Genomic DNA, 22,642 nt, shown 5'->3' on the forward strand with positions numbered 1-22,642 from the left:
ATGTCAGAACCTGCATTGAAATGTTTTGTGTTGCACTTGGATGGTGCTCTGCATCAACATTCACCGTACTTTTTGATCATACCTCGTAGTTTGAGTTTGGTATAGAGGGACTCGAGTGATCTGGACAGAATTCTAACCTCAACCATACCGAACACCTTTGGGATGAATTGAAACACTGATTGCAAGCCTGGTCTTCTCATCCAACATCAGTACCTGACCTCACAAATGCTGTATTGGTTGACTGGGCACGTATATTCCCACAGACATATTCCAAGGACTTGTGGAAAGTCAGCCCAGAAGAGTGGAGGCTATTATAGCTGCAAAGTTGGGACAACCCCATATTAAAACCCATAGTTTGGGAATGGTATTCCAACAAGCTCATATAGTTGTGATGATCATGTGTCTTCAAGTATTTGGTCATATAATGTATCAAAGGTAATGCCTACATTTAAAGAGTAATAAGCTAAACTAAAGTTTATATGTTTTATATTAAGAGTTTTCTGTATTGCTTTGAAATTTGCAAAATGACTAACTGCTAAGGGAAAGGTTTTGCCCCACTACGGTAGTTAATAAATGAAATGATTAAAAACAAATCATTGCATTAATTGACAAATAAAGCTTAGAGTATCACTCTTTAAAAAAATAATTTTCTGTTTAAAAATATTTCTTTACAAAACAATAGGACATATCACTATACCCTTTCTAAAGTCAGATGCATGTGTGATAGGAAAGATAAGATGTCTGCTACTTCAGGGGGATTTATAGAGGGCAGAGTGGCAATATAAATAGATGCACATCATATAAATGTGGTGTTTTACATCTCATAACTGTAAATTAACCGTATGGTAATTATGATAAAGATCTTAAAAGAATATGACTTAATTTGCAAGCACATTGTTAAAACTAACATTTAAGTTATAGATAAGCCAGGTAACATTGTACTGGATTATTGCTAACTTTGTTTTTTTACAGATGTTTTACATTTTTTTTACCTGCTATCATTACTGTAAGTGAATTTAATGATACATTCTATATAGTGATGCTGACTTTACTCACATTATTATGTAAATTGTTATCTAAATTATTTTAATCTACTTTAATTTTAAGCATATGTTATATTTATCACTTGAAATAAAGTCAGCTTAAATGATTACAAGTAGGCTGTCCCACATGTATTTCTGAATACAAACATTAAAAGAATGTGGGATAGGAATTACAGAAAATGGGTTCAACTTGAATCATCTGTGGTAAATTTCCAAGAAATTATCGTCTTTAGCTAATAGATAATAGCTGTATCTGGCTGGGCAATGAAGCATATGTTTCCTTTTATATAATGATGGTATCTCTTCTGCAAATAATGTATTTTTCGTTATTTATTTGCTATTGCGGTATGTTTGAATGTCTACACATATTTCTTTATTTTTTGAGAGATTTACCTTATTTATTTTTTATTTTATTTATTTAATGCAGAAATAAACAACATAATACAGTACTTTGAGTATTTATTGACAGAAGCTGAAAATGAAAAGTAACACATTTTTTAACTCTACTTTTTCTTTTTTAGCTTATAGTAATAAACTTTCTTCAGCTGTAATACTCATGATAAATTAGTTTCCTGTTTAGGAATGCTACAGTCCCATACACTCAAAAGGAATTTTTTGGATCTCAAAATGCAACAAATTACCAATTATGACATGGAAAATCATTTTTAGAATTTTTAATGAAAATATTTTAAAATCATCACCTACACAACTGGTGGAAAGTGACAAGTCATTGAATAATTGAGTGTGTGTGCTGCAATGCTACAATCTTACAATATTGAAGAAGTCAATTATAGACAATCTACAGAAGAAAAACATTAGCTATAGTTAAAAATATGATAATCCAGTCTATTAAAGTTATAAAACAGAAAAAACTTAAAGTGGATATGAAAAAACATCCACAAAATAATTATGTATTATTATAATTTCAAATTTTTGTATAACCACTTTGTTAAAATTTTATTTTAAATTACTCCTTGGTAAGACTTCAATATCATAAATATATGGATTTCATTTTCTTATGTTAAAAAGCAATGTTTCATTTTAAAAAGATTTAAATTAAAAAGTACAGCATGTGTCATGGATTAATGAAATTACTTTTTCATGTCAGTTTTTCCCTTCAGCTGTACTATCTATCCATCTTTTGATCTATCAACCACTCAATAGCCAATTTATTTTGCAATTTGTTGTGGAATTATTTGTTTCAGTAAAGACTAATGTATTGTTTGCACTAATTACATTGTTCTTAGTTTACAATGTTAGGAAAGTATAGTATTGCTATGAACCACATACAAAACATTTAGTTACTAGCCAACCCGCGGCGTAGCATACGCCGCATAATCAGGCCGCTTTTTAAATGATTTTTAAGCACAGAGGAAAAAATAAACATTTGAAAAATCCGTAATTTAATAAACCACCAAGAAAAGTAACATTGCAACAATGCACGCTACGAAGCAACATACAATTGTCTGTGACTGAAAACCGGAGGAGCGCCTTCTCCTTCCAAAGCGAAGGACGGGGTTGAACGGTGCTCGTTCAGTACGCACTGCCCGCTTATGTGCCCGCCCCCAACTCCCTACCTGAGTCGCTTTTGTCTGTGTACAGTCCACACGCACCTGTGAGTCACGTTGACTGTTAATTTTCCAAACACCGCCTCAGTCGGTTTCCACGTTGACTTTTCATTGTTCTTTGCGGTTCTGGGTGCTTTTTTATATATAATCCACCAAGTCACCCGACTGGATGAGGTTACAAAGGGCAGGAACGTAATCAGTGCGAGCGTATGACCTGCACGTACTGGGAATTTCGTTCTTGGGGAACAATCGCAAGCCACGGTCTCCATCACGAATGGGTTCAACGGCTTACCCACGCCGGGTAGACACACGTTGATCCATTCAGTGTAGCGCGCGTGCAGTACCGGACATACAAGTGCATCACAGACCTGTTAATGCTCAATCTCACGTGGCTGAAAGCCATTTGTCCCTCTAAGAATTTGGACGCCGACCGCTGTTGGGTCGTGTAACTATTTAGCAGGCGGGAGTCTCGTTCGTTTTCGGAAATAAGCATCCAAATCGCTTCACTAAGTAAGAACTGCCATGCACCACCACCCACAGAATCGAGAAAGAGCTGTCAGTCCTCTCCGTGTCCGGGCCGCGTGAGGTTTCCTGTGTTGAGTCAAATGAAGCGAAAGGCTCCACACCTGGTGGTGCCCTTCCGTCAATTCCTTTAAGTTTCAGCTTTGTAACCATGCTCCCCCCCCCAAACCCAAAGACTTTGGTTACCCGGTTGGCTGCCATGGGAATGACACCGTCGGATCGCCTGTTGCGGGGCCTGCATTGGTGAATCAGGTGAGACGGTAATGAAACAGAGGCACAGGGCTTATTGGTTTTTAAAGACTGCTTTCTTCATTGGGTTTTAACCAATGTACGGAACGAACCAACACACAATCGTCTATGCGGCGCACAGGCGCGGAGGGTGGAACGGGAGGAGAGGAGGACGACATCCACTCCGCTCCCTCCGTCATGCTAGTCTGCTGACTTCTCATTCAGTATACACCGCCTGCTCAAGTGCCCAACTCGTCACTCAAGTCGTTGTCGTCTTTGTACAGTGCAGATGCACCTGTGAGGCTAGGGTTGCCACCCGTCATTTAAAATACGGAATTGCGCGTTCCGTGGTCTTGGCCCCCAAGGGATGTGGCCCCCGCTGCAGTATGCGTCCCTTATTTGTTTGTATTAAAAGTGGTAACCCTACCTGTGACTCACGAAGACTTTTCATTGCTCTGTGCGGTTTTGGCTGCCTTTCTATATATAATCCACCAAGACACCCGACCACGGCGTCATGGGGGGTGTGTACAAAGTGCAGGAGCATCTAAGAAGACGCATGTTTGTCGCGGATGCGAATTGCTGTATGTAGCATGTAAAACAGTTTGCTATGAGCAACAGTTTCGTCAGTGACATTTCTCCAAAAAAACCCGACTGACAGAAACAAACAGTTACCTGAAGCAGGAATTTCTATAACATTGAAAGAAGTGTTGTTTCTTGAACATGGCATTAACCTGACCTGCACCGCATGTGGCCTCCACGACAGACGAATATAAATGACGCCACTTTTTCTGTGTCCTCGCGTCCGACTTGGTGGGCGTGGCCCTGCGAGTTGTCGTCATATCCTTCCTGCGTGCGCCATAGGTGCCTCACTTGTCGGCGGCTTAGTGAATCCACGCCCCTTCCGGCGTGCTTTTCATGGTTGTCTTGCCTTATTGAATTATATATATAGATTATCATCCCTAACTTGTCAATATGAGACAATAGTGACCTTCTGTTGTTTATAATTAGCTTAAAGATTTATCAGCAAAACATTTTTGTATTTTTCCACTTGTTACTTTGCAGTAGGTACAGTGGTACAGTTCTAAGTGCTGCTGGCTTGAATTTCATTCCAGACATTGTCTGTACACAGTTTGGACATGTCTTTTTAGGGCTTTTATTGTTGGTTTTCTACTCAAATCCTAGAGTTGTTATTTTATGACCATTCTAGCAGAATTTTGTTATAGGTGTGCAGTAACTTATGTTACTTTTGAGAAAAGAAGCATATATTTTAACTATCATCATTATATCTTATTTTAGTTAAGAAATTAAACTGTGTTACTTTATAATTGAATGGTTTTCAGAGGCAGATGATTGCAAATAGACATGAGGAGGACTAAACTACAAATGAGAAAACTACCACTTTCAAGGATTACTGCGCTTATGTCTAAGGGTGCATAGGGTTCCACAGCTATCGCAAAAATGAATTAACTTTGCTTACTGTCAGAGTTTAGAGTACAATTCTGACTGCATTTACACTATACCTATATGCCTGTCCTCTGTGTTGTTCGTTTTATCCTTAATTTCATACTTGGATGATTGCCTAAATGGAGTAATTTTGTAGTGCAAAACTGAATAAACCAGAGAGAGTTGTGAGTAGCATTTCTAGGGGAATTTGCAAGGCAGAAAGTCAGCACATAAACATAAGTGCATGCTAAATCTCTAAGCAATGAAAGGAATTGACTAGATATCATAATCTTTTCTTTGTAAACAAAGTGGGGATGGTAATGTAAACATGTCTTGTCCTTTTATAACTAGCATAAATGAGGTGTCAGCTGGCTTAATTGAGAAATGCGTACATGAAGCAACTACATGCATACATGAATGGACCCTAACATGCAGCATCAATGGAAACCAAAAGAAAGTTTTGATGTCACCAACAAAAGAGTAGATAATAATAGAAATAAAACCTTTAATCCATGACTCATTAAAGTTTAATGTCGGTCTTTACAACGTGATAGAAATTTACTCAAGATATTAATAAGCAACCCTTTGTCCCTGTTCCTGAAAGAACTTTAAATAATTTAAAACAAATGAGACACATAACAGCAGTTTTGCCAATGTGAGTGAAATTATAAATAACGTATAAGGACAGGCTGTCAGTTCAGCAATCCAAATTTAAGGAGTAAAGTACAAAGCTGAATAGCAAAACTGACAAGATGGTCATATCTGAAATTTTGCCTTTGCTATGAGAGAGTCCATGTAGGATTGAGGACATTAGAAATTTTAGCATGTGGCTTGACTGCTGGAATATGATAGAGGGCCATAGATTTATGGGACATTGGGACTCCACATGGAAGAGATTTCACCTGTCCTTCTATGAACCAGAGGGGCAGCAATGTACTGGGGAGACATATACATGGGTTGGTTAGGAATGTTAAATCTTAGGATTGGGGAAAGCAGAAAGTTTAGGACAGGCTGGGCTTCGAACTTCAAATATCGGGAAAGGCAGTAAAACAACAACATTTATTTATATAGCACATTTTCATACAAAAAAATGTAGCTCAAAGTGCTTTACAAAATGAAGAATAGAAAAATAGAAGACACAATAAAAAATAAACATAAGTCAACATTAATTAACATAGAATCAGTAAGGTCCGATGGCCAGGTTGGACAAAAAAAAACAAAAAAAAACTCCAAAGGCTGGAGAAAAAAAATAAAATCTGTAGGGATTCCAGACCAAGAGACCGCCAATCTACCTTACATAAATCAAACAGTCCTCTTTGTATCTAGGGTTTTCATGGAAGGACTTGATGATGATGGTCACATAGACTTCTGGCTTTCAGTCCATCAATGTTGGTGCATCATGATGCTTTGAGTAGGTGGTGGTGACGCAGGCCGCCACCACAAAGAAACCGGAAAAAGAAACAGAAGAGAGAGTAGGGGTTAGTACGGATTTTGGAGCTACTATGAATAGTTATTATGATGAATTGAACATACAGAGTATCAGTATTAAGTTAAAGTGAAGTTATAAAAAGGCCATGTTAAAGTAATGTGTTTTCAGCAGTGTTTTAAAGTGTTCTACTGTATTTGCCTGGCGAATTCCTATTGGCAGGCTATTCCAGATTTTAGGTGCATAACAGCAGAAGGCCGCCTCACCATTTCTTTTAAGTTTAGCTTTTGGAATTATAAGGAGACACTCATTTGAAGAACTAAGGTTACGATTTGAAATATAACATGTCAGGCATTCCGATATATAAGATGGAGCGAGATTATTTAAGGCTTTATAAACCATAAGCAGTATTTTAAAGTCAATCCTGAATGACACAGGCAACCAGTGTAGTGACATCAAAACTGGAGAAATGTGTTCGGATTTTCTTTTCCTAGTTAGGATTCTAGCAGCTGCAATTCTGCACTCGTTGCAAGTGATTTATGTCTTTTTTGGGTAGTCCTGAGAGGAGTGCGTTACAGTAATCTAGTCTACTGAAAACAAAAACGGTAATTAATTTCTCAGCATCTTTCAATGATATAAGAGGTCTAACTTTTGCTATGTTTCTTAAGTGAAAAAATGCTGTCCTAGTGGTCTGATGAATATGCGATTTAAAATTCAGATTACAGTCAACAGTTACCATTAAGTTTTTTACTTCCGTCTTAACTTTTAATCGTAATGCATCAAGTTTATTTCTGATAACCTCATTGAATCCATTATTGCCAATTACTAAAATTTCAGTTTTCTCTTTATTTAGTTTGAGAAAATTACTATTCATCCATTCAGAAATACCAGTAAGACATTGTGTTAGTGAATCGAGAAAGTCAGAGTCATCAGGTGCTATTGATAAGTACAACTGTGTGTCATCAGCATAGCTGTGGTAAGTCAAGTTTTAACCTGAGATAATCTGACCTAACGGAAGCATATAGATTGAGAAAAGCAGCGGACCCAGGATAGAGCCTTGTGGAACACCATATAGAATATCATGTGTCTTTGAGTTGTGATTACCACAACTAACAAAGAATTTTCTACCTGCCAGGTAGGATTCAAACCAATTTAAGACACTGCCAGAGAGGCCCACCTATTGACTAAGGCAATTTCTAAAAATATTTTGATCAATGGTGTCAAATGCGGCACTCAGATCTAAGAGGATGAGAACAGATAAATGGCCACTGTCTGCATTTACCCGCAAGTCATTTACTACTTTAACGAGTGCAGTTTCTGTGCTGTGATTTGTTCTGAAGCCTGACTGAAATTTATCAAGAATAGCATGTTTATTGAGGTGGTCATTTAATTGCAAAATGACTGCCTTCTCTAGAATTTTACTTAAGAAGGGCAGGTTAGAGATGGGTCTAAAATTTTCAAAGGCAGAGGGGTCAAGATTATTTTTCTTGAGCAGGGGTTTAACTACAGCAGTCTTAAGACAGTCTGGGACGACCCCCGTATCTAATGACGAATTAACTATGTCCAGAATATTGTCAATTAGCACGCCTGATATTTCTTTGAAAAACCTGGTTGGTATTGGGTTAAGGACACAGGTGGAGGGTTTCAGTTGAGAGATTATACTATGTAATTCAGGTAAATCTATCCTGGTGAAAGCATTTAATTTGTTAATAATGGAGTACCGGGGCTTTGGAGGTTCTGCAGTGTTGGGGAGATATACTGTTATCTCTAATATCATTCATTTTTTGATTGAAAAATACAGCAATGTTCTCACAGGTTTCACTGGAAGTATTCTGGGGGCATTCCTTTGTGTTACCTGGGTTTAACAGACGATCAATTGTAGAAAATAAGACTCTGGGATTACTAGCATTGTTATTTATAATATTAGAGAAATAGCAGCACCTGTCAAGGCGGACTGTGTTATTGTATTCTGTTATTTTAACCTTCAATATCTCATAATGGATAGTTAGTTTAGTTTTAGTTTAGTAGAATGAATTCAATTATACAAGGTAACTTTAAAAGTTCCAGTCCACTGTTAGAAGGTAAAAGTAAAGTTAGTAATACATTAAGAAATGGTTGCCTTACTGCTAGGAGTATTAAGAATAAAATATGCCGGTTGTTGCTTAAATATAGCTTTACATAATTGTTATATACAGTAATATCACTAATACTGTAACATAACAAATAGTGTGTATATGTACTTATGTATGTATAAACAAATTCTTATAAATATGTACTGTGCATGTTGTATGCTATATATATTTTTGTGTGTGTCTTTTGTTGGTAATGTATTATTCAAGTAAGCATTTCATCTTTTTATGTACATATGACAATAAACCTGACCTGACTAGACTTTATAACAAAAACCTCACTAGTTAATAGAGATGAGGATGAATATAATATAAACAGGTACACATTATTCAGGAAAGATTGGCAAACCCAAAAAAGTGAGGGAGTTGCTATTTATGCATTGTTTATACAATTTGAATGCTTCCATATTTAGATAATAAATAGTGTTGATTCAAGTAGAAAGCATGGGGGTAAAGATCTTATATGCGGGGTGTGCTATAAAGATTATGACAATAGTTTCAATATACATCTTTTAATAATGTTAAAAAAAAAAAAAGTTCAGTGGGAAATATTATAGTCATGGGGACTTTATCAACACATTAACTAGGCTAGCCTTACAAAAACTGGAGCATAAGAACAGGAATCTTTTGATATAATCAATTAACGTTTTTTAATACTACTGTATATGTTAAAGCACCAGTTGGGGGGCGGTTCTTTCTAGACTTAATATTTTGTAATAATCAGGACAGCACACGGGATAGATTTGATTAAACCATTAACATCTAGTGATATAATACATTTTACTGTGTTTTGGCATAGTGCCTATGCAGAAACTAAAACTATTGAGTTTAATTTTAGCAGAGAAAATTTTGAGCAGATGTGGCAGAGCTTAAATAAGATGAAGTGGAATAAGGTTTAAAGCATGGAGATAGTTGAGGACATCTGCTCCAGGCGCAAAAGTGTTTTACATAAAACTCAGGACAAGATTATATCAAAATTTAGCAAGAGCAGTGAATTAGGATAACTCCACAGTGGACAAATTAAGAGCTTAAAAATGATTTGCAAAGGGAAAAAGGGTAAATAAGGCACATAGTGTAAAGCAAATAACTCCAGTGTTAACCATAGGGCTTATTGGAGCATGACAGCAATGGTTATGAAAGATAATATGAACAATAAAATGCAGTTGGAGGTAAATATTGCAGATAAGTGAAAGAAAACCCAAAGAGATTCTTAGTAATAAAGAAAAGGGTCATGGTGGAAGAGAGTTATATAAAGAGCAGTAAAATATACAAAAAATGAATTAGTGAATACTTTTAATTTACATTTTTCTGATGCTTACACGTAAGCCAATAACCTTCCAACAGGAACTACTAAAGGAGGTACATTACAATTTGCTTATTTTTTAGAAATCACAATTTCTAAGCAGTGGAGAGTAGCAAATATTATCCCATTATATAAAAAGTGTGATTGGGCTGTTCCACATACTGTTAACTATAAGCTAGTAAGCTTAATATGTATAATGTGTAAAGTAAGCTATTATTAAGGACAAAATCAAGCATCACATCAAGAAAATGTGTATTAACAAATAGTCGACATGGGTTCAGATGGAGAAGATTATGCTTCACTAATATTTTTACATGCAGAAAGTAAAAATGTTATATTTGAGTGCACAATGAGAGGTATGAAACTTGACATTGCACCTCATAGGAAGGACCTAAGAACCCAAGTGAAGTTGACACTAGCTACATCATGACAGTGGAAAAAAGCATAAAAATGGCTAATAGGATGTTATGTTACAGTATATAACATGATGTTTACAGTACAAGTCAAGGCAGGATATGCCTGAGCTACATAACATACTAGTAAAGCTTCAGCTGCAGTGTATGTACAGTTTTGGTTTCCATATTTGTTATACTACATGTTTCTTTATGTCACTATATCTGGACAATACTGTTATGAGTTTTATTCACATGTGCATGTTAACTGTGGCACACAGGGGCTCAGCAGTTAGAATTGCTGACCAAGCATTGGATTAGATAGCCAAAGACAACTGGAGGCTTGTATAGTCAGCTTAAACACAGGTTAGGGTATTTCTGTCCTCTATCAGCACAAATCTTCTTTCCTTATTAGGAGAATGAGAATCAACATGTAAGCACTATGATATGTCTGTATTTTGGGGAAGAGGAATTCAGCCCTTGTTTGGAGACAGAGAAGACCAGCAAATGAAGCAAGACATTATAAAAGGTCTGGACAGTGGCCAGACCCTTCGAGGCTGTGCCGACACAAAGGTGTTGGAAAACCTCCCAGCGTAGGGACGGAGAAAATGGCTGACTGTGTTGATCCAGATTCCCACCTGGATAAAAGTCTGTCCATATGCCTCCCCGTCTGTAACCACGTAAAACGTCAGTAAATGTAAGCTAAAAGATATTTTGTCTCATGTGATTCTTGTACCACCGTAATCACTATGGGAGGGATATTGCCTTTTCTGGTATATTATGATATTGTTTAATTATTTAATAAGCCACAATATTAAAAGAACACATTTTCCAAGAGAGCTAATGCCTCTGCAGGAAACAATATTACAAGAAAGAGAGAGGTACTTTTGAAAGTTCAGACAATATTGACTAGGCTGGTTTTGGGATGTAGAGGTATGAGCTATGAGAAAAGATTGGATGAGATGAACCATTTTAGTTTAAGCAATAAAGGTTAACAGGTGACACAACTGAAGTGTTTAAAATTATGAAAGGAGTTAATACAGTGTATTATTGGTGTTCTTTAAAACTAAAGTTTTCAACAGAGACACAGTTAAGAACAAATATTAGAAAGTGCTTCTTCCCAGACAGACCACAGTGACAGAGAATAATTTACAACAGATCGTAGTAGAGAATATGACTTTAGGACCTTTATATCTCAGCTCAATGTTATTTTTGTAGAATCTACATGAATAGGATTTGCGAACTTGTTTAGTTGAATGGCTTGTTCTCCTCAGAATTGTTCTAATTTGACTTCTATATGCTATGCATGGAATTACAGCTGTGCTTGAAAGTTTGTGAACCCTTTAGAATTTTCTATATTTCTGCATAAATATGACCTAAAACATCGTCAGATTTTCACTCAAGTCCTAAAAGTAGATAAAGAGAAACCAGTTAAACAAATGAGACAAAAATATTATACTTGGTCATTTATTTATTAAGGAAAATGATCGAATATTACATATTTGTGAGTGGCAAAAGTATGTGAACCTTTGCTTTCAGTATCTGGTGTGACCCCGCTTTGCAGCAATAACTGCAATTAAATGTTTCTGGTAACTTTTGATCATTCCTGCACACCGGCTTAGAGGAATTTTAGCCCATTCCTCTGTACAGAACAGCTTCAACTCTGGGATGTTGGTGGGTTTCCTCACATTAACTGCTCACTTCAGGTCTTTCCACAACATTTCGATTGGATTAAGGTCAGGACTTTGACTTGGCCATTCCAAAACATTAACTTCATTCTTCTTTAACCATTCTTTGGTAGAACGATTTGTGTGCTTAGGGTCGTTGTCTTGCTGCATGACGCACCTTCTCTTGAGATTCAGTTCATGGACAGATGTCCTGGCATTTTCCTTTAGAATTCTCTGATATAATTCAGAATTCGTTGTTCCATCAATGAAGGCAAGCCATCTTGGCCCAGATGCAGCAAAACAGGCCCAAACCATGATAATACCACAACCATGTTTCACAGATGGGATAAGGTTCTTATGCTGGAATGCAGTGTTTTCCTTTCTCCAAACATAACGCTTTTCATTTAAACCAAAAAGTTCTATTTTGGTCTCATCCGTCCACAAAACATTCTTCCAATAGTTTTCTGGTTTGTCCATGTGATCTTTAGCATACTGCAGACGAGCAGCAATGTTTTTTTCGAGAGCAGTGGCTTTCTCCTTTCAACCCTGCCATGCACACCATTGTTGTTCAGTGTTCTCCTGATGGTGGACTCATGAACATGAACATTAGCCAATGTGAGAGAGACCTTCAGTTGCTCAGAAGTTACCCTGGGGTCCTTTGTGACCTCACCAACTATTACACGCCTTGTTCTTGGAGTGATCTTTGTTGGTCGACCACTCCTAGGGAAGATAACAATGGTCTTGAATTTCCTCCATTTGTACACAATATCTGTGACTGTGGATTCTTTAGAGATGGTTTTGTAACCTTTTCCAGCCTGATGAGCATCAACAACTCTTTTTCTGAGGTCTTCAGAAATCTCCTTTGTTCATGCCATGATACACTTCCACAAACATGTTGTAAAGAAAAGACTTTGATAGATCCCTGTTCTTTAAATAACACAGGGTGCCCACTCACACCTGATTGTCATCCCATTGATTGAAAACACCTGACTCTAATTTCACTTTCAAACTAACTGTTAATCCTAGAGGTTCACATACTTTTGCCACTCACAAATATGTAATATTCGATTATTTTCCTCTAAAAATAAATGACCAAGTATAATATTTTTGTCTCATTTGTTTAACTGGTTTCTCTTTATCTATTTTTAGGACTTGAGTAAAAATCTGATGATGTTTTAGGTCATATTTATGCAGAAATATAAAAAATTCTAAAGGGTTCACAAACTTTCAAGCACTTTATTTGGCCTTCTTTCACCTTTTTACTTCATACAGTGTGCAAATTCAGTTTCGCTAGTTTTATCGCTCAGTGAATAAGCTATGTGGCTTTTTTATGATCTTTTCAAGAGCATCAGTTACAACCAATGAGAACACAAAATGCACATGCAAGCTCTATATTAAAACAACCAGACTGGAATCAAAACATAGGCTATCACACAGAATGTTATATGTTGTGTGACCATGCATCCCAGACTTTTTCATTTTAAGCTAAAACAGCATATTCTTCTCCTTCAGAAACTTTTTGAATGCCGAAGTTAAATTCCACCTTCCCATTTATATTTTACGTGTACACTCAGTGGAATACCCCTATTTTAACAATATTTGTAAATTAAATGGATTATCTGTGAGCAAGTGCAAATTTACAACTGCAGTTCGCTTTCTCCCAGCCAGGTCTCTAGATAAACTGTACAACTTTGCAGACTGTGCTGGCCTACACTTGGTTTTTGGTCTCAATGCCCTCCATCGGAACCCAGATAACTCATGGAATGGCTCCAGTGCGCTCAGTCTTCTCAAATACAGTGCTGGCAAGAAGTACAACATCTCTTGGGAACTGGGCAATGGTGAGTGTCAGTTGCAGAGTGAATAAGGTAATATTTATCGGTGTGAAAATTTGAGATTCAAAGGACTACACCATAATGAACATTTTAATAGATATAAAAGAAAGTAATTTTTGCTGTTAGCAAATGTGATTCTATTTATGTAAAATATTAACAGAATAACAGGTGTCTATAAGTCCTAAATTGTCTTCTTGGTGTTGTCTGATGTAAATGCTAACATAATCTCTTTCCAAACTCCTTGTGAGTTATTATTTTCTTCAATTTTTTTGTTAAATGCCTTTTGCTGCTTTTATCTTAGTAAATTTATTAATGTTCATCTACTTACAGAGCCAAACAGCTATCGTGCAATGGTAGGCCGCACACTGAATGGCAGTCAGCTGGCTCAAGACTACCTGAAGCTGCGAACACAACTACAGTCGGTACGCTATTACAACCGCGCCAATCTCTACGGCCCCAACATCGGTCGGCCGCGCAAGAATGCTGTCCTGCTCTTAGACGGGTGAGATGCTTGTTTGGAGAGTAGTATGTGGGCAATGCTGCAATAGAAGGATTGAATTTAGTGAACGTTTTTGCAGCAGAGAACCTCACACTTAAAGTAAATGCGATATGAGTTTGTGAATTACAGCTATGGAGGTTGGGAACATGCACTCCCCACTATATAAAGTCCCCCCAATTTTTAAGGTACTTCACTGATTCAAAAATGATTGCTCATTTGTGTTGATAGTGAATTATTTATATCTTTTTGCTGAAGTAAAAAATCTTGTCTCACTACATTTCTGCCAATCATTCTCCATAATTTACTGTAATATGTAATTTTTGCCAACCTGAAAATTGTGTTTTATTTGTGGTAGATGAACATCTGCTGCTTAATATGTCAGATATACAGAGATGAAGAATTTATAGTGAATCACTTCAAAAATGTCATATGTTTAGATAGAGAAGATTAAACAATATGACATAACTGTGGCATGTACAGTACAGAAAAAAGAACAGGTATATATGTGCTGCTCTCTGCAATGTTTTTCCAAATATTGCTATAATTAATTTCTGTTTCATTCCATTTTACTTAACTAAAGCCAAAGGAACAAAAATAACTAAATTATATGTTTCCTTCTGTTAATGGAAAGCAAGACATCTAGTTAATGGGTGACAGCTCATTTTTAGCTCTTCTTTCTTGTTAGTGTTGTCTTGTCCCTCTGTCCTTGTTTGGTACTTCCAAAAACAAAAAAACAAGCATTGGTAACAGAAATAGAAAGTAATTAAAGGGCAAGAGGAAGTCTTCATTTACCCAGATGCTGGTAATCACCAAGCTGTCTTGTACTTTATGTACAAGCATAGACTTTACAAATGTTTTTTTGCTGGAGCAACTCCTAAGTTTCAGTTTCATTCAGCAAGACCATTCCACCAATGGCCTTGATAAGCCAATTCCAAAATTCATGCATCTCATTCCAGTCCATCCCCACCTAGTTCAATTTGCTGTTCTGCCATCTAGCCACCAACACTTTTGGCTGTATTACTGTGTGGTGCTCTCAGAACTGATCCATCTGCACTTCTGAGTTCCAGTGTTGCTTTGTTCAATTGTGCAGATGCTGTGCTTATAAATGATTAGCTTGGCTTTTTTTGTAATTGAAAGTTGGAATTATTTTTTTCATAATCATGATGTACATTCATTTGCCCTATATACTTGTGAAGTATTATTTATAAATTGAAAAAGTGTGTTTCTCTAGTGGCATACTATAACAATCTATGGGACACCACAGTAAAAATGAAACAAAAGCCTTAAAACTTATGGAATACATCCACTTTGCAACTAAGAACATTCCTGAGTATTCATGTCTCAAGATTGCACACATATCAAAAAGTACACATATATGTTGATGTCACAAACGTTTTGTGACATAACAATATTTTTAAAGAAACTACACTGTCCTCTGCACTTCATTCTCTTTCTGTTTAAACAGCAACCTTTCATTGCTATTAGGGATAGTTTCTTGTAGATTGTTTCATAAATAGTAAAGTTACATTCATACTTTGATAAAGATTTGGATATTAAGGCTACACTTTTTTCAGATGAAATTTGAATTTTCTAAGAAGCTAGACAAATAAGCTCTCATTTTATACCATAAATAGTATGGTTATGAAGAGAATGAAATGGTTTGCTTTACTGCAAAACATTATCTACTTTTTCCAAAAGATTCATAATTCTAAGTACTTTGTTACTTGATTTCATTAATAAGTAAGTGTTTCCCAAAATCCATCATACCTGAAGTAGTGCTTAATCTCATGTGGAAATTAACAAGTTAACCAAACCACTTGTTAATTTTTGCTTCCTCCTCTTTTAGTTGTTTTAACTCCTTTTTTGAAGTGTTACTTCCTTTACCTACTCCAGTTTGCTATTGTTCTTTTTTCCAAGAACGTCACATCACACTTTGAGCCCATTTATAGATTTTCAACTAGTAGAGTAAATTAATCTTTCCTTTTAGTTGAGAGTTTATGTTATTTATTTTGTGCTTTTTTTGTGTTTTTATTGATATAATTATTACTTGGGTTTATTTTTTATATTTGCACATGTCTGATGTGGCAATATTAGATATATTTAAACATTGAAATACAGTACATGGGAACGATTTTCCTGTTGTCAACATTGTGCTTTTTGGATGTGGACACTAGGGTGGGGCCAACAAGAAAGTAATTTAAATTTGCTTAGTTAAATTTCAGATAACAAAGTGCTTTGGAAAATAATCACAAAACTCATTTGGTCTTTTTCTTATTTGCTATCTTAGCTAAATTTCCAGCACATTACACAACTAACACAGGTGGCTAAGGGACATCTTAAAGAGTTCAACTTTGTTGGAATTCATTTTTCTTTTTAAATTTTTGAAACGGCTCTATGATATGTCTATTTACATTACCATATTTAGCTAAGCAAACATTGGCACTTTAGAACAATCTAGAAGAGAACAGGCCATACAGCCCAACAAGGTTTGCCAGTTCTATCCACTTAATTCTTCTAAAAAAACAACAAGTCTAGTAGGTCCCTAAAGTCCTACTGTCTACCACAGGGGTTCCCAAACTTTTGGACGTCAAGTACCACCTGAGGTTAAGTGAGTTTTGTTGCGAACCACACACACCTTGTTGAAAGGGAGGGAGAGCTGTAATTTCGGGTCTAAACCGGCCCGAAATCAAAGAAATCTATACTAATAAACGGCAAAGCCCTCACTGACTCACTCACTGACTGACTGACTCATCACTAATTCTCCAACTTCCCGTGTAGGTAGAAGGCTGAAATTTGGTAGGGTTATTCCTTACAGCTTCCTTACAAAAGTTGGGCAGGTTTCATTTCAAAATTCTACGCGTAATGGTCATAACTGGAAGCTGTTTTTCTCCATTTACTGTAATGGAGATGAGCTTGAAACCCGTGGGGGCGGAGTTTCGTGTGACATCATCATGCCTTCCACGTAATCACGCAGTACGTAGAAAACCAGGAAGAGGCCCAAAAAGCGCTGAAGAAAACATGCATTATATAATTGAGAAGGCAGCGAAACAATAAGAAGCGAGCGAGTGACATATACAACCATATTCATGAGTTCTGCTACTTCAGAAACAAAGCACAATGTAAACCTAAACTTTAAATTTAGTTCTTAGACAGGCTGTCGCTGGCGTTTGTAATTTAGTGCCTACCCATATAAGGCCGTCCGTCAGCGGCAATCCAATAGCAAACTGCCATGGGTAAATATTCACGGGTGAAGGACTGTCCTTATGCAGAGGAAAATGAGATGGTCAGGGTGGTGTTTGGCACAAACTCAACGAAACTGCGAGAGAAAGTTTTAAGTGCCGGGACTTCGGTAACATTAGATACAGCCATGGAAATAGCACGACGTGGCACCAGCACAGCTGGGAAACTTCGATGCATGTACAACGAGCGGCTCACGTGAACTGACGCAGTGCACAGACAAAAACAGCACAGCAAAACCACAATAGCACGCGGGCTCGATGTACGAAAAATCATCTTTTCAAGTTCTATTTACTCCATATGTGTCAAACTCAAGGCCCGCAGGCAATATCCGGCCCGCGAGATCATTTTATATACTGTATTATTGTTATTAATGGCCCGGGGATATGAAGCACTGGTAACACAATAAACTACAGATCCCATAATGCAGCGCTTCAGCTGCCTTGCCGAACACTTACCGCGCCTCAGCCGTCTCTTCAGTCGTTTCCTTACTTTGCGAAGGAAGCAGCTTTCTCAGATATATAAGAAAGTCCTTTTTCCTTGCTTCGCCAACGAAGCAGCCTTTTTATTTAATCCATGGGTTCTCCGCTGTTTCATTGTTCATTTATTACGATTTTTATAGTTATTGTGTAGGTTTTATTTAATTCACGGGTTCTCTTCTGTGTTCACTGCGGTGTCTTCTTTCGTTTACGAGCTTCGCCAAGGAAGCAGCTTTCTCACAGCTTCTGCACTGTTTTAAAAACGAACGACATATAAGAAAGTCCTTTTTCCTTGCTTCACCAACGAAGCAACCTTTTTATTTAATTCACGGGTTCTCTTCTATTTTATTGTTCATTTGTTACGATTGTTACAGTTATTGTGTAGGTTTAATTTAATCCACGGGTTCTCTTCTGTGTTCACTGCGGTGTCTTTTTTCGTTTACGACCTTCGCCAAGGAAGCAGAAACTTACAACCACCGAAACTTTGTAACGGCACAAGACTTCAGGTCACATCTCTACAAAACAACCTAATTGAAGCAACTATATTTACTGGCAATGCCTCAGGTGACACAGTTTTTATTCTTCGCATCCCCGTTATACCATCTAATCTCCCATTTCAATTCAAACGCGTTCAATTTCCAGTAAGGCTCTGCTTCGCAATGACAATTAATAAGTCTCAGGGACAAACACTACAAAAGGTTGGCATTGATTTGAGGCGGGATTGCTTTTCACAAGGCCAACTGTATGTTGCATGCTCAAGAGTGAGCTCAGCACACAGCTTAGTCATATTACAACCAGAGGGCCGAACTGACAACGTGGTATACAGAGAGATCCTTAACAATTAATTTTTTACATATTTTCGTTCAGTCTAAAAATGTTTACTTTTTTATTAATAAAAATATTCAGACAGTATTTCACAGCTGCAAAGCGCGGGTATTTTGCTAGTTATGCATAAAATTAATGAAAAAAATTGTGCATGTAAATAAATTGATAAATTGTGTATGTGACACAGTTACCGAAGACGAAATGGTATCGGCTTTGTGCTTAGATCTAGTGACTACGATGTGATACAGCTGCAGTGCAAGTATAACAACAAACGCGAGCGGTTTCTGTGAGGCAGAGTTACCGAAGACTAAATAGTGTCGCCGTTGTGCTTTCATCTAGTGACCAAAAGCTCAAACAGTGAAGAAGTAGAAGTTGACTTCCGTGAAACGGAATTATGGTAGCGTTAAATGAACTAAATACTGATTCGAATAATAGGTTTTATTTATTTAGATGACGAAATTTCACACCACACTAAATTTGGGAATCCACATATTATTGTATTTAAACAGTTTCAGCGGTTTTTGCTCACAACAGGCTTATCATAAAGGGTTTTGCACAGATAAATTAAATTTCAGGGACCGCGATGCGTACCACCTGAAAATGCTCCGTGTACCACAGTTTGGGAACCGCTGGTCTACCACACTACTTGGTAGTTTATTCTAAGTGTCTGTGGTTCTCAGTGTAAAGAAAAACTTCCTAATGTGTGTACAAAATTTACCCTTAAGAGGTTTCCAACTATGTCCCCATGATCTTGATGAACTCATTTTAAAATAACAGTCTTGATCCACTGTACTAATTTCCTTCATAAGTTAAACACTTTATAAGCATGTCTCTTCGTAATCTTCTTTAGCTTAAACTGAAAAGGCTTGGATCTTTCAATTTTTCTTCAGATTCATCCCCTGTAGCCCTGGAATGAACCTAGTCACTTTTATATGGATTTTTTCTAGCGATGCTATGTCTTTTTTGAAACCTGGAGACCAAAACTACACTCAGTAGTCCAGATCAGCCCTCATCAGGGCATTATAAAGCTTGACCATAACCTCCTTGGAATTCTACTCTACATATCATGCTGTATACTGTAACCTAACATTCTGTTAACTTTCTGGCTTCTGAGTACTGTCTGGCAGATGATAGTCTAGAATCCACTACAACTCCTAAATCCATCTCATAATGTGTACTTTCAATTTTCAGACCTCCCATTGTGTATTCAAACCTAACATTTTTACTTCCTAAATGTAATAGTTTACACTTACTGACATTAAATTTCTTCTGCCACAAATCTGTCCAAGCCTATATGGTGTTCATGTCCCTTTTTAATGATTCAGCAGATTCTAGATTATCTGCCAATTCACCTATCTTGGTATTATCTGCAGATTTAACCAGCTTGTTGGTTATATTCCTAGCCAAATCATATATATATATATATATATATATATATATATATATATATATATATATATATATATATATATATATATATACAGGGAGTGCAGAATTATTAGGCAAGATGTATTTTTGAGGATTAATTTTAATATGGAACAAACACAGTGCTATCAGTCAATCCAAAATGTTAATAAACCTGAATGTTTCACAACGGAAATGTGAGTGTGAACATCATCAGGGGAATACATATGTCGACAATTATTAGGCAACTATTAGTGTGCAGATTTATTATGCAACTAAAGGAAAAATGAAAATTTTCCCATCTCACTTGTTTATTTTCATCTGTTATAGTGAGAATAATAAACAAACACCTCAAAATTTACAAATAAACATCTCTGACATTTCAAAAAAAATCAATCAATCAATGACCAATATAGCCACCCTTCTTTCCAATAACAGTCATAAGCCTTTCCATTCATGGAGTCTGTCAGTTTCTTGATCTGTTGACGATCAGCTTTTTGTGGAGCAGTGACTACAGCCTCCCAGACACTCTTCAGAGAGGTGTATTGTTTTCTCCCCGTAAATCTAGCGTTTAAGAAGTGCCCACAAGTTCTCAATAGGGTTTAGGTCAGATGAGGAAGGGGGGCCATGTCATTATTCCTTCATCTTTAAGGCCTTTACTGGCTGGCCACGCAGTGGAGAACTTCGATGCAAGTGATGGAGCATTGGCCTGCATAAAAATCATGGTCTTTTCCTGTATCACTGTTTGAAGAAAGTGTCTTTGAAAAACTGGCAGTAGGTTTGGGAGTTGATTTTGAGTTCATCTTCAATGCAAAAAGGTCCAACTAGCTCATCTTTAAAAATACCAACTCATGCTAGTACCCCACCTCCACGTTGGAGTGGAGCTCTGTGCCCATTACTGATCCACAGGTCCATCCATCTGGTCCATCAAGAGTCACTCTCATCTCATCGGTCCATAAAACCTTTGAAAAAAATCTGTCTTCAGATATTTCTTGGCCCAGTTTTGATGTTTCAACTTATGTTTCTTGTTCATTGGTGGTTGGGTTTCAGCCCTCCTTACCTTGGCCATGTCTTGGCCAAAGCAAGGTGTAAACCTAAAGTTTAAATTAAGTTCATAGACAGGCTGTCGCTGGCGTTTGTCATGCCCACGGGTAATGCGGGATACAAGTTTAATGAGAGCACGCAGGATATAAACGAGAGTTTTGATCACTTTGTAACTAAGTTAAAATTGCACGTGAAGGGGTGTGCTTATGCAAATTCCGAGAGACTGTGTATGTGGGGGATCGACAGTTAAGGCGGGTGGGGGAGTCACGTCATCATCTCCCCTCCCATTCACCTCATTTCGCTCTGAGCTGAGCTCCGCAGCTAACGCGCGCAGTGTTACGGAAGGCGACTTTGTGACGCTGCCACCAAATACTCACAGAAAAATCCACAAGTTAATACACACACTGTCTCTAGAGTTTCTCCAAACTGAATCCTCCAGGCACTACTTACAAAAGGTTACATTGACAATCGTGTTACGTTATTTTTGAAATGTTTCCTTTTCTTAGCACAAGCACAGCTGAGAAGCTTCGATGCATGTGCTCCATAACGCGTTAAAAAATCACGCATTTAATCACACTTTGCATTCCAAGCAAAGGGGAACTTCTCTCAATTCATGATTTCCTGGTACACCGATTACATTGATCAGCGCTTCCTGATTCATTTTAACCTCGCACCCCCTTAGTTTGAGAAGTATGAAAAAATATGAGGTTAACACAGAAAAACAGATCACCAATTGAAGCTTTATGAATAATCGATTCGCCATCAATAATTGTTTTGGTAAAGCCATACTCCGTGTAATCCTCCTTCCATTTTATAATTTTTCCGCCACTAGCCATGATTAAATGAACGGTAAAAAGTAAGAGCGGCGAGGGTGACTTATTCAGGCAGGCAGGCGACAGCTCAATAGCTCGAATTTGGATATAAGTAGGTTCTATTTAGTCGCCAGAAGTATCTTTGTTAGGTTGAATTTAGTCTTTAAATTTCTATGGTAAAGAAAAAGTTATGCAATGATGACTACATTTAACTATATAAAGTCAAAACTTGATTATATAAAGTCACTGTCGGAATAAATAAAGTCAAAACTTGAATATATAAAGTCAGCGCTGGAATATATAAATTCAAAACTTGAATATATAAAGTCATTCCCAAATATATAAAGTCAAAACCTGAGTATATAAAGACAGCGTTGGAATATATAAAGTAAGTGCTAGAATATATAAAGTCAAAACTTCAATATATAAAGTCAGCGTCGGAATATATAAAGTAAGCGCTGGAATATCCATTTCCCAACCCGTTGAATCCGACCACAGGGTCACGGGGTCTGCTGGAGCCAATCCCAGCCAACACTGGGCGCAAGGCAGGAACCAATCCTGGGCAGGGCACATGCATCATTTTCAAAACATTAACAGAACAGTGTTTTTTTAATTTATTTTTCTGAATACGTTTTTGTTCACATAGTTCAGTTTTGACTCTGACTTTATATATTCAGGAATGAGTTTATATACTCCGATGTTGACTTTATATATTCAGGAATGACTTTATAAATTCCGACGCTGACTTTATATACAAAGTATTTAGGTTTTGACTTTATATATTCAACT

The 22,642-nt window shown here is 37.0% G+C and overlaps 1 protein-coding gene across 2 annotated transcripts in view; it reads left to right on the forward strand.

Moving 5' to 3' along the window:
• Positions 1-22,642, forward strand: part of hpse2 (heparanase 2) — a 371,766-nt gene that overhangs the window by 161,024 nt on the left and 188,100 nt on the right. For both annotated transcript variants that reach the window (XM_039774786.1, XM_039774797.1), the window contains exons 4-5: positions 13,386-13,559; positions 13,884-14,055. In XM_039774786.1, the coding sequence (XP_039630720.1) occupies positions 13,386-13,559; positions 13,884-14,055 (346 nt within the window). The remainder of the gene's footprint in view (positions 1-13,385; positions 13,560-13,883; positions 14,056-22,642) is intronic.

The sequence above is a fragment of the Polypterus senegalus genome, chromosome 1, assembly GCF_016835505.1.
Source record: "Polypterus senegalus isolate Bchr_013 chromosome 1, ASM1683550v1, whole genome shotgun sequence".
Classification (NCBI taxonomy): domain Eukaryota; kingdom Metazoa; phylum Chordata; class Cladistia; order Polypteriformes; family Polypteridae; genus Polypterus; species Polypterus senegalus.